The 13129-nt window shown below is 39.6% G+C and overlaps 1 protein-coding gene across 1 annotated transcript in view; it reads right to left on the reverse strand.

The window, feature by feature from the left end:
* The window catches only part of adcy2a (adenylate cyclase 2a), a 72886-nt gene extending 60117 nt beyond the window's left edge, over positions 1–12769 (reverse strand). Inside the window, exons 1-2 of the mRNA XM_030749770.1 lie at positions 12219–12769; positions 3787–3984 (exon numbers count right to left, since the gene is read on the reverse strand). Of these exons, the coding sequence (XP_030605630.1) occupies positions 3787–3984; positions 12219–12755 (735 nt within the window). The 5' untranslated portion in view covers positions 12756–12769. The remainder of the gene's footprint in view (positions 1–3786; positions 3985–12218) is intronic.
* Positions 12770–13129: the final 360 nt, after the last annotated feature.

Below are 13129 nucleotides of genomic sequence, written 5' to 3' on the forward strand. Positions count from 1 at the left end.
TCCAGTTCTCTAGGTAGAAGGGATACAACAGCAATTTTGGGCTTCACTTGTGTCAATCAAGCACAAAAATCAGTGGATACACGCTCATGAAAACCTTATTACCAATCAATCGCGGCTCGATGATCTGACTTAGAAATGCTTTAAGCAACGTTTTATGATCACCTGATCACCACCTACCAGTGCAGCTACCATCTTCTATGTTTGCTTTTTTTTTTTAGCATGATAATCACGAAATCACAGAGGAAAAGTTGTCAAAAACTGAACAGAATAATGATCGCCATATTAACCAGATCTCAATTAAATAGATCAGAAATTTGCACCATATCTGTGCAGCTGCAGAAGTTGTGAGGGCCACAAGCCATAAGCCACATTTTAAAGCAATGCTACAGCATTTTGTCCATACCATGAATATCTGAGTCCATTTTGAAAGCCTTACACAGGATTGGTATGGCATTCTTTACAATGTACTTGGTGATAATTTTGCAAATAGCAAATATAGTTTATTTCACAGCAGATACAATGGGATTTTGAAGACAAATTTGGAGGACTTTTGACAGCATTTTTTTATTTTATTTTAAAGGGCAGGTTGTAAAACTAGCATACTTACTGCCTCCCTAGCTTGACAGCTGTATGGCTACTGATGTGCAAAGTGTTGCAAGAAACATAGCAATATAGCTACAGGTGATTAATTGAAAAGAAGAAATTTTATTGCAGCATATGTATTCTAGCTTAAAATCATCCATGATAGACGTGATTTGCTGCCAATAAATAAATATAAAATCGTGACTAAAGTGCTGATCCTGTCCACTTAGTAGGATTACTGTCATGGCTCCGATACTAACTTTATCCATTTGACATTCTTTGGTCTTTTGGCACTACAAATCTTTCAGAGCCATGTTTAGAGTGGAGCCTATGCATTGCTGTACTGTTCTCTTAACTGATTTCAGTGGTTTACATGCAATTTGCCTGGCAGACATTGTGTATCAGCCTCAGGATATGGCAACTACGATTGTTATTTAAACATTTTTACCTCCTTAGGTTAAGCATGAAAGCAAAATGTCAAAATGAATTTTATATAACCATCAGCTATTTTGGCTTGCCCTGCCCTCTCAGTCAGAGTGATATGAAGAACTATTCATCTTTTATTCTGACTAGAATATCTCAACTGAGGCCTAAAAATTAGCACATATGTATTATTCAAAGGCTTTTTCCTTACTGACAGCATGGTTCACATTCATTGCGCTGATACATGAAGTAAGTTTTCTGGTCACCCCAGGCGTAAATGAGTAAACTGAATACTTTACACAAAAGATAAAGCCATGTGAGAACACTAACAAGCCATTTGCTTAATCTATAAATTGGCAACAAGCTCCTAAAACTGCACAGACAGTAGCGCTTGTCAAAAATAATGTCTCTTCAATAAAGTGTTAATTAACATGGGTAAGATGCTGCAGTGAGAGAGCAGTAATGTCATAATGGCCTGACATTTCAGTAAGCAGAAGAAAGGAATGAATGGAGATGTGTATGAATCAGTGCAACTTAAGCTACCTCGCTGAGTCCACACCAGACATCTGTCTTGCATTTACATTGAATGTGTGCAGCTCTCAAATGGGGAAGACCTAATGTTCTGTGCCATTTTCAAGGAGCCCTGTTGCAGGCTGCATATGGCGGTAACAATGAAGAATCACTATGCATTTGTCCTGCAAATTTACCTGCAGTTGCTTCTGAACTCAGTACGCAAAGATACATAGCAGGTATGTACATGTAGTTATTTAAAGCATTCGTGCTGTGGAACCAGCTTCCAGCTTGGATTTGGGAGACAGACACCATTTTTAAGACTAGGCTTAAAACTTTCCTTTTTGATCAAGCTTATAGTTAGGGCTGGATCAGGTGACCCTGAACCATCCCTTAGTTATGCTGCTATAGGCCTAGTCTGCTGGGGGGTTCACATAATGCACTGTTTCTTCTCATTCACCTTATTTACTTTGTTTATACTCCACTCTGCATTTAATCATTAATTGATATTAATCTCTGGCTCTCTTCCACAGCATGTCTTTTCTCTCCCCTCAGCCCAACCAGTCACAGCAGATGACTGTCCCTCCCTGAGCCTGGTTCAGCTGGAGGTTTCTTCCTGTTAAAAGGGAGTTTTTCCTTCCCGCTGTCACCAAGTGCTGCTCATAGGGGGCCGTTTTGACTGTTGGGTTTTCTCTGTATTATTGTAGGGTCTTTACCCACAATACAAAGCACCTTGAGGCGACTGTTTGTTGTGATTTGGCGCTATATAAATAAAATTGAATTGAATTGAATTAAAGGGGCAACTGTGCATCTTCTGCACATGTAATTCTGTATGTATGGATAGATAGATGAGAATTGTCCCAAATCTAAATCCATACTGGAATTGAATTTGGCAGATTTTCCCTTTAAGTTATCTTCTGATGCATCTTCAGGATACTTTTACCACAACTGCTATTTTTAGATCGGTCCCTTGAAACCGTGGTATGACCACTTAGATTTGTTCATCTGTGATTTCAAAAGGACCTAAATTTTATGTGAAGGGTCATAGCTTCACATAGAAGGTGATATGAGCTAGGTCTCCGGCTATGACAGGACAGTTTCCAAGCCCAAAGGTGGAAGTGAGGAGGTGAGGAATGAGTGGTTTTTTTTTTTCCTGACTTTCTCTGTATTGTACACTGTGAATTTGTCCCACAGGGCCAGGCTGTGGAGTTCTACTTTTAATGTCCGTAAGGTGTGTGAGAGATAACATTCAGGGGAAACAACCTGAACTGTGGCACAAGGAACACTGAAAATAAAATACAGGACAACAACAAACCAACACAATCTTCACTCAGCACTTCCCCCACTCACCAGATCTGCCTCACAGCAAATTCTGCCTTTTCCAAAAACATAAAGGGCTGCCATATTGGCACAGTGAATGAGAGCCAGTGCATATCACTAAGGAACAAGTGCAAGCAGACAGAAGGAGACTTATGCCAGTCAATCTAAAAATATAAACCAGACTAGAACCATCCAGCCACACACATGAAGGTGATCTTGAAGGGTCAGGTATGATTTTGGATTTTTCTTGGCTGATCTCTTGAACTTTTTAATCACATCTCGTATAATCTTGTTTTAGTTTTAGTAAAATAATAATATTCCAGGTCTTTCAATCCATGTAGTTCCTATAAACTGTATGAATACTCCCTTAAATACTATTTACAGTAACAATCTATAAAGAAATGATCATCGCTGGTGAAAGTCAGTGTGGTTTCACATTCAAAAGCTCCACAATTATATTTTTTGTAACACATGGCCAGACTTTAATGTCATTTTGCCGTATTAATATAAACTCGAATGAGTTTAGCTTATCAACTATACTCACTGAGACAGAGGTAAATAGACAAAGCAACAAATCATGATTAAATGTCAGGAAGCACTCAAGATTGTGCATGATCAATTCAAAACTTAAAAGGCAGCCTGTCTCAGAATGTAGGTCAGAAATCACAAGTGGTAAAAGATGAAAAAATAATAAACCAGACCAATTGAATCCGTGTGACATTTCACATAAATCCACATTCTTTCTAACCACACTCTACACTAGATGAGAGTAAAAAGGAAAGATCAGCTGGTCACGTTTGGGTTTCAGACCAGATGGAGTCATACTTTTTCTTGTCTCTGTATTAGCTTATCATAAAAGTACTCATGAAACACAAATAAATCACATAATATAAACACACAAACATACTCCACAGCAAATAAATATATCAGAAACTTCATCTCTTCTCTTACCTGATCCCATGGACAGATGATCCCCCCAGAAAACATAAAAAGGTAACCCATGGCAACCAAGCAAGCCCAGATGACCAGGGAGAAAACACGTAAAAGCTTCTTGAAGATAGACTCAATGCAGACAAGCACAAACACAGCCAGGAATATGGCCAGTGCCGTGGGTACGGTGATTACAAAGGCCACATGGTCTGCAATGTTCTGGAAAAGGACAGAAAAAATAAGAGCATCAGAAAAAGAAAGTGAGACATGTGGATGGACATTTTAAGAGGGAAGTTAATTTATCAGACAAATGAAGAATAATTGGAGCCCAAAGGGCAGATTTCTTGAGAGGACTCAAAACAACGAAAAAGCCATTCCCCTATCTCTTTCCAATTTAATATTCTGAAAACAGAAAACCTAAGGCAGATGTGTGCATATAAGTGTGAAAATATAATTTCAACAAATTGTAAAGACTTACAAGTGATGGTGAATGAAAATATAAATGCAAACATATTCTTTAGAAGTATAATACTTGTAAGGCTTGCTGTCCTACCTGATCTTCTTTAAAATTTTATGTAGTATATTTTAAACCATGAATAGGGAATGCAGTGGAACTTTACAGACTGCTTTGTCGACCATTCTCGGGGAAAAAAAACACGATCCATTGTGAGGATAAGCATACACTTATGTACTAAAGAGAACACTGTAGTACAGCTCCTAGAAAACTGAATTTAACTGATTTCCATATTTATAATTTAGTAAAATGGTAAATGGACTAGTTCTTATATACTGTACAGTGGGTACAGAAAGTATTCAGACACCTTTACATTTTTCACTGTTTGTTTCATTGCAGCCACTTGCTAAAATCAAAACAGTTCATTTTATTTCTCATTAATGTACACTCAGCATCCTATCTTGAAAGAAAAAAACAAAAATGTAGAAATTTTTGTAAATTTATTAAAAAGAGAAACTGAAATATCACATAAGTATTCAGACCCTTTGCTGTGACACTCATATTTAACTCACATGCTGTCCATTTCTTCTGATCCTCCTTGAGATGGTTCTACTCCTTCACTGGAGTCCAGCTGTGTTTAATTAAACTGATTGGACTTGGTTAGGAAAGGCACACAACTGTCTATATAAGACCTCACAGCTCACAGTGCATGTCAGAGCAAATGAGAATCATGAGGTCGAAGGAACTGCCCAAGGAGCTCAGAGACAGAATTGTGACAAGGCACAGATCTGACCAAGGTTACAAAAGAATTGGCACAGTGGCCTCCATAATCCTTAAATGGAAGAAGTTTGGGACAACCAGAACTCTTCCTAGACCTGGCCGTCCAGCCAAACTGAGCAATCGTGGGAGAAGAGCCTTGGTGAGAGAGGTAAAGAAGAACCCAAAGATCACTGTGGCTGAGCTCCAGAGATGCAATAGGGAGATAGGAGAAAGTTCCACAAAGTCAACTATCACTGCAGCCCTCCACCAGTCAGGGCTTTATGGCAGAGTGGCCTGACGGAAGCCTCTCCTCAGTGCGAGACATATGAAAGCCCGCATAGAGTTTGCCAAAAAACACATGAAGGACTCCCAGACTATGAGAAATAAGATCTCTCTGGTCTCTGGTCTGATGAGACACGATCAAACTTTTTGGCTTTAATTCTAAGCGGTATGCGTGGAGAACACCAGGCACTGCTCATCACCTGCCCAATACAATCCCAACAGTGAAACATGGTGGTGGCAGCATCATGCTATGGGGGTGTTTTTCAGCTGCAGGGACAGGACGACTGGTTGCAATTGAAGGAAAGATGAATGCGGCCAAGTCCAGAGATATCCTGGAAGAAAACCTCTTCCAGAGTGCTCAGGACCTCAGACTGGGCTGAAGGTTTACCTTCCAACAAGACAATGACCATAAGCACACAGCTAAAATAACAAAGGAGTGGCTTCGGAACAACTCTGTGACCATTCTTGACTGGCCCAGCCAGAGCCCTGACCTAAACCCAATTGAGCATTTTTGGAGAGACCTGAAAATGGCTGTTCACCAACGTTCACCATCCAACCTGACGGAACTGGAGAGGATCTGCGAGGAAGAATGGCAGAGGATCCCCAAATCCAGGTGTGAAAAACTTGTTGCATCATTCCCAAGAAGACTCGTGGCTGTACTAGCTCAAAAGGGTGCTTCTACTCAATACTGAGCAAAGGGTCTGAATACTTATGACCATGTGATATTTCAGTTTTTTTTTTTTTAAATTGCAAAAATTTCTACATTTCTGTTTTTTTTCTGTCAAGATGGGGTGCTGAGTGTACATTAATGAGAAATAAAATGAACTTTTTTGATTTTAGCAAATGGCTGCAATGAACCAAAGAGTGAAAAATTTAAAGGCGTCCAAATCCTTTCCGTAGTGCTTTTCTACTCTAACTGAGCACTCAAAGTACTTATACAACACATTTGCATTCACACAAGCACTTCCATCTATATTTAAGCTAAGTGCTTACTGTCTAACATTCACACACATTCATACTCCAATGCTTGCATCAAAGAGCAACTTGGGGTTCAGTATCTTGCCCAAGGATAGTTTGGCATGCAGCCCGTAGCAGCCAGGAATCAAACTGCCAACCTTCCGATTAGTAAGTGACCTGCTCTACCTCCTGGGCCACAGCCACCCATAATTTAGTGGGCATAAGACTGAGAAAAGGAAAAAAAACTATAACACTAAAACCTAAAAAAGGAAAAAGGGTAAAACTAAAATGATAAAGGGATTGTCAAGGCCTGAAATGCCCCCAAAGCATTTATATAAACATCAATCAGTCCTGTGAGAAAGTAAGTAGACCTCATAATTCAGTAGACCGCAGAACCACCTTAAGCAACAAAACCTTTAAGTTACAGATTGTGTACTCTCACCTCTAGATGTCAGTAGATTGCAGTTAACTGAGTTCTGTTTTCTTATACCTCCCAGTTCAGGTGCATAATCCCAGCTATGGTGGCTGCTGGAGGACAAACAACTTTGGCCTGCCTCCCTCTGTAGTGAGTGGGCTGTTAGGCCACTGTTTACCTCAGCTGTCAATATGTGTCCACGTCTATTTACTCTGGAGGACGCTGTAAAACTTTGTGAAAGGAGTCCAACATGAGTCAATGAGTCACTGAAGCTCACTCCTGTCCGATGATAGCATTAATGAGGTGAGTTGTTGAGGATATCCTGACCTTTTCTGTCAGTAAGCACTGCTGTTTTTTTGCCTGTTAGCTGCTGTACCTCATGTACTCAAACTGTTTATCAGAGGGAAAGTTTGATTTATTTATTTTTTGGCCTAACAGCTGGCATAATATTAGCTTATAACCAGCATTTGTTGTTTAGCTGGCTTGTTGTCAGCTGTCTGGAGATGGGAGAGTTGCATGTCTAATCTGCTGACAATAAGTAACTGCAACAATATCTGTACTGAGCAACCATGTTTATGTTTGTTTTTGTGTGTTAGAGCCCTGACTTCAAGAGATGAGGCTTGAGATGAGGAGGAAGAGGATGACATTTTATCCAGATGCTGGTCTTTCCCCTGCGTTTTTGCTTCTTTGATGAAGGGGACTCCTTCTTAGATAAAACATAGGTATGGTCCTTCATATCTTGAGTCTGAAGGTGCAGACATGAATTAAAATTTGCCTCCACAGGAGGCGAATGCCTATGAGTTTCCTTCTCCTCCGCATTTGGGGTACTATGTATAGGGCTGGTCTCTAGCCACTTGCATAAAATGTGATTAGGCAGAACTGTGATGTCTGGGAGGAAACCCAGGACTCACTGGAGAGATTATATCACTTGGCTGGATTGGGAAGGACTTGGTGCCCCCCCGGATGAGCTGGAAGAGGTAGCTGGGGTGAGGTAAGTCTGGGCTTCTCTGCTCAGAGTGCTGCCCCCATGAACTGAACCCAGATAAGTGGTAGAAAATGCATGGATGGATGGCGATGTCCAGTTCAGCCACTGTCTTCAAGATGGAGGGGCAACATGATGGCTTCCACAAAACGGCGCCCTTCTATATAATTTTAATGGATGAGTTCTATGTTTATGAGAATACATCAATTTGTTGGAAGATGTAATTACACACTAATTTATGTATATTTATGAGTAAAATATTTTTTTAATTTAAAGACAAAAATTGACTGGCTGTACCTTTAAAGTAAGCCTTTTTTTGTAGAACTTCATCAGTCTCTTGAGGAATGTTGGCGCACGCTTTTACAACATTGTTTCAGTTTAGTGAGATTTGCCAGCATTTGTTTATGCACAGCTCTCTTAAGGTCCCACCATAAGAGATTCGTCTGCACTTTAACTGGGCCTTTGCAATAGCTTGATTCTTTTCTTTTTCAGCCATTCTGCTGTAGATTTGCTGGTATGCTTGGGATCGTTGCCTTGTCAGAAAGATGGCCTCACTTTTGACTCTAAAATAGAGAGGAGTTCATGGTTGACTCAATGACTACAAGGTGCTCAGGTTGTGAGGCTGCAAAACAAGCCCAAATCATCACCCCTCCACCACCATGCTTGACAGTTGGTATGAGGTGTTTGTGCTGATGTGCTATGTCTCCTTTGTTTAAAGGAGATTGTTCCAGAATCTTGTGGTTTGTTCAGAGGCAACTTTGCAAACCTAAGGTGTGCTGCTATGTTCCTTTTAGAGCAAATAGGCTTTCTCTTGGCAACCCTTCCAAACAAGCCATACTTGTTCAGTCTTTTTCTAATTATGGTGTCATGAACTTTAACATTTAACATGCTAACTGAGACCTGTAGAGGCTGAGATGTGACTCTTGGGTTTTTGTAGTTTCTATGAGCATTGCACAGTGTGAACTTGGGCTGAATTTGCTGGGATAGCCACTCCTGAGAAGATTCTGGCAACACACCTAACTACCAAAAGTCCTGTTTTCAATAGAGGTGGTTACACTTGCCACCTCATGAGTTAAACAAGTGCATTTGATTAGCAGTACCTGGCTGCTACTTACCCTATGGGAGCAGTAAGGTGTACTCATTTTTTTTTTTTTTTTTTACAAATTATTATACTACAGATAATAAAATATGTTCATTAATAAAACAGATATCCATTTCCCGTAATATCCTGCATATCCTCCTTTTAATACACAATGGTAAAAAAAATATATATATAATATATATTTGCACGTTTCTTCATGGTGGACATAAGAGGATAGCATGTTAATGCGAGACATGCGCTGCCTGCCTTTGGCAGACTTCATCCCATCAGTGGTTTTACAGTGGCATGATGGAAGATGAAAAAGGGTCAGGACAGGGAAATGGGGGCTGATGTGTCACATCCTTGCTATCAAATTTGGCTGTGCAGGAAAGGAAATCTGCAAAAATTACAAACATTTGAGATAAATCAAACTCTTATATGACTAACTGTTCCATGTATATTCATTTAAAAACATCTTTAGTAATTTCCAGAATTGTGCCTATTAAAAGAACTTCCTCATCCATGGACACTATATTGTCACATTTAAAAACTAAACATATCCACTATAAATGAAACAAACCATCCTCCAGACTGATGGCAACAATTAAAACTATTTAAATTCTCAGTGTCTCTAGTGTGTAAAAAAAATCATGCATACAGATAATTTAAAATGCATTCATGTGCTATTTCTCATCCACTGAGGTCTAATTACTAAAACACATTTTTATTTTTTTTCAATCAACTCAGGAGTGACCTGTTATTCTGCTAGCTTAACAATGCTTCTCTTTGCATTTATCCTCTTTCTAGCTCTCTCCTTCTCCTTATTTAGCCCCCTACCCCCACCTATCCTCTGTCTTTTTCTCATGTGCAGTCAATGCACTGGGACATGAGAGGATGTGTGTGGCTGCAGAAAGCCACATAGAGTTTGTCTCGCCCAGAGCAGAGCTCCAAAACAGCGCAGGATTTAGGTCAGCCAGCCAGCAGGATGGAGGGATGATGGGATATGAATAAAAAGAAAGACAGAAATATGGGGAGGTGAGAGATGGCATGAGAATGGGATGATGGAGAAAAAAATAGCAAACAGAAAAAATTGTGCATATCTAGCACAGGGATAGAGCAAAAAAAAAAAAAAAAAAAGGAAGAAGGTGTTGAAACAGATAGTCAAAGCAATGGGCATGAAAAATTTACTGAGAGAATTTTTTACTGTTTTGCGAGCAAAAACATTGCAAACAGAATATTCATACATTTTAATTTTGTTTTTGTTTATTTTATTTAAAGAAACTGTTTTCCTAAAACTAGAGATTTCAAAGACCCTGGGTTGGTTGTGGTTCATGCTTCTTGCTTTACATTAATAATTAATGGTTTTAGGTGCTTTTAACTTAGGGTTAAAAATACTTCAATACTTCAATACAATCCAGTTGAACATTTGTGTTAAATAATAAATTCAAGATGAAATTATCCTTCAGGCTGAGGCTAAGGTATCAAATCATAAGTATGACCAACTACCTAAATATCTCTCCAGGTGGAAATCGTCACTATTACAGGGTTGCATAATCTAATTTGGATAACTTGTGTCATGATCGGTTTCAGAATCAGCTCGCAATACAAAATGTGTCTTGATGAAGTTAAAAGAAAGAGGACACTAGATATTTGCTGACACCTAATACCAGTGCCAAAGCAATGACCTACATGACCTTTCTGAAGTTTTGACACAAATGACAAGCATATATTTAATTGAAAACAATAAAACTATGATATATCCAATGTCGTTTTTGGATTTGATGCCAGCAGCAGGTTTTAAAAATCTAAGCCTGAGGCATGTTTTCCCACAGTGCTCCATCACCTCTTCTTTTAACAGCACCCTGTTAAGTGTTTGGGTACTAAAGGGGCCAAATGCTGTCGTTATGAAAGGAAACTGACTTTTGAACTATGTGCTGAGAACACAGACTTTATTCTCTTTAGCAGCAAGGAAGAACCATCCATTATGTCTGAGCAAAATTTTAATTTACAAATGTATGCTTATGCTTGCTGTTGGGCTGGTTGGAAACTAACCTCAGTATATGCCAGTCTGCCTAAATTGACCAATGGGTAATATTAATATCATAAAGGAAGAATATTGTTTATATGGTCATCTCTGGCACATAGCTCTTGCTGTGAGTACAGCAACCTCACCAAGTGCTGTTCAAACGTTCTGTTTGCAAGACAAGAGTCGAATAAGCAAAAGAGCATAAGAAGAGTATAATATATCCCATTTAAATGACTGAACCATTAAGTTAAAGTAAAGCAGTCTCTCACAGTGTGGTGAACCCCTCCCCATCTTTAGTTCTAAATTACCCTGCTATTTTTTTTTTTCAAATACCCATTAGGTATGAGATTTTTCCAAGATTTATTTATGTTTTTTGGACTGCTTCAACTGAAGTCATTTATTGCACCTGTGCCAACATTTTTTAATTGTCTTGTTGGCATCAAATTAGCGAGCATCAGCTTTTACTGATGTTTTACACAGTCTACTGTCTATTTTAGAAATATAATTACCCAATCAACACTGGTTAAAAATTTTCATTTTTGTTTTTTTTCATTTTTTGTAAAAATCAGAAATTGGAATGTGTATTGAAGTAAAGTAAACGTTAGGTTTTTGCTGTGACCCTGGTACAGTGAGAAAAGCAGTATGGGCACAGGTCTTTTAATAACTTAAAGGCAGAGTTATTATCTCCACCCCATCAGAGCTGGTTCAACTTTTACACAGTGCTGCAGTGTCAGCCAGTCTTAGCTGATAGTGCTGCATCTTGGTAACCTGCTAACATTAGCGTGTCAGTGATTAGATATGAGCCTTCACAGGAAGTGTCTCCTAACACCTTTTTTTGTTATATATATATATATATATATATATATATATATATATATATATAAAACAGGAGAGGGAGACACTTTTCCAGATTGTGACAATGTCATAGTGTTCTAAAAAATCATCCATCCATATTCTTCTACCTTTTTAGAGCCCTGTCTTCACTTGTCTGAATTTTCCAGATTTTTCCAGAAAAGATATTCCATGAAAATAGTGAAGGAGGGAAACAGATCCTTCTGCAGTTTAGTCAGCCATGAGCTCATAAAATAATTAAGCCCCTTGCTTACCCTCTCACTTTTATCTCACCCTTCTCCTCACATTACTGTTGCAATAAAGATCACATGCTGCAACAACCTAAGCGTCTATATAGGTATTCCCAAAAAACTGTGTGTGTAGCCAGTTTGCGTGACCCCATTTCTATGCATACTTATAGGATATACATTATATAATATATACATTATACATTGTGCAGTTTTCACCCACTTCAATCGATTTAACTGTTTAAAGAGCTTACACTTAATATTCATTTCCTTCACATACATAGGTCTGTGTGTGTGTGTGTGTGTGTATGTGTGTGTATGTGTGTGTGTGTGTGTGTGTGTGTGTGTGTGTGTGTGTGTGTGTGTGTGTGTGTGTGTGTGTGGTTCTGTTTGTGTGTGTTTTGGATGAGCAGCTTACCAGTCCTGAAGCAAAGAACACAGTCAGCAGAGCCAGACAGGCACCCATCACTATGAGGAGCAAAAACACAATCAGAGGATGCTGCTGGCTCATACAGTAGTATGATTCATATAGCCAGTCCGGGGACTTGTTTCTCTTCACTTCACCACCACCTCCTCTTCTGTTTACTTCAGACTCCCCTGTCCGGTCAAGGAGATACTGTTTTCTCCTTAGAGCCTCCTGCCACATGGATCTTGGAGCTGAGAGGGAGGAAAAAGAAGGAGGGAAACCAGAAGAGGTGGTCACCGCTGAGGTATTAGTAGTTTCCGCCACAGATGAGGAGCAGTTGCTCTTTTCTGTTCTCCTGCTGTTGTTGTTCCTGTTGAGGACCCTGGAGTGAGAGCTCCTGAGCTCCAGTTTAGTCTTCGAGTCCTTCTCCACCTCCTCTCCTAAGTCTTTCAGGCGGGGACGGCTGGAAGCTGAGGCTGAGTCTGAGTCAGAGGCAGTGTGCGCTGGCCGGAGTGGTGGCAAGAACGCACCAAGGGTAGAGCGCAACATCCTCCTCTTTCTCCTCCTGCCAACATGTTGGGGTGGAAAATGAAGAGAAGTGCAGAGAGTGAGTGCTCTTTAGAGTGAGAGAGGAAAGTGGGAGGGAAGTGGAGGGAAAGAGGAGGGAGAGAGGGCTAAGGGGGAGGGGAGAAAGGAAAAAGAAGGTGCAGCAGCAGGGAAAAGTCAGCGAGTGGAAGAAAGAGAAGAAAAATGAAAAGTGCAGGGAAATTGACATTTATGGAGAATGCATTCTGTGGTATTATTTTAATAACATGGGTTTGAGCTCAGTCCTAAAGCTGTAACCCAGACAATGATGGCGATTTTCAGGGCAGAGATAAACCATATCATTACATCATTTGTTTTTCATTTATCCCCTTTGCCTC

This window comes from Archocentrus centrarchus, chromosome 16 (genome assembly GCF_007364275.1).
Source record: "Archocentrus centrarchus isolate MPI-CPG fArcCen1 chromosome 16, fArcCen1, whole genome shotgun sequence".
NCBI lineage: Eukaryota > Metazoa > Chordata > Actinopteri > Cichliformes > Cichlidae > Archocentrus > Archocentrus centrarchus.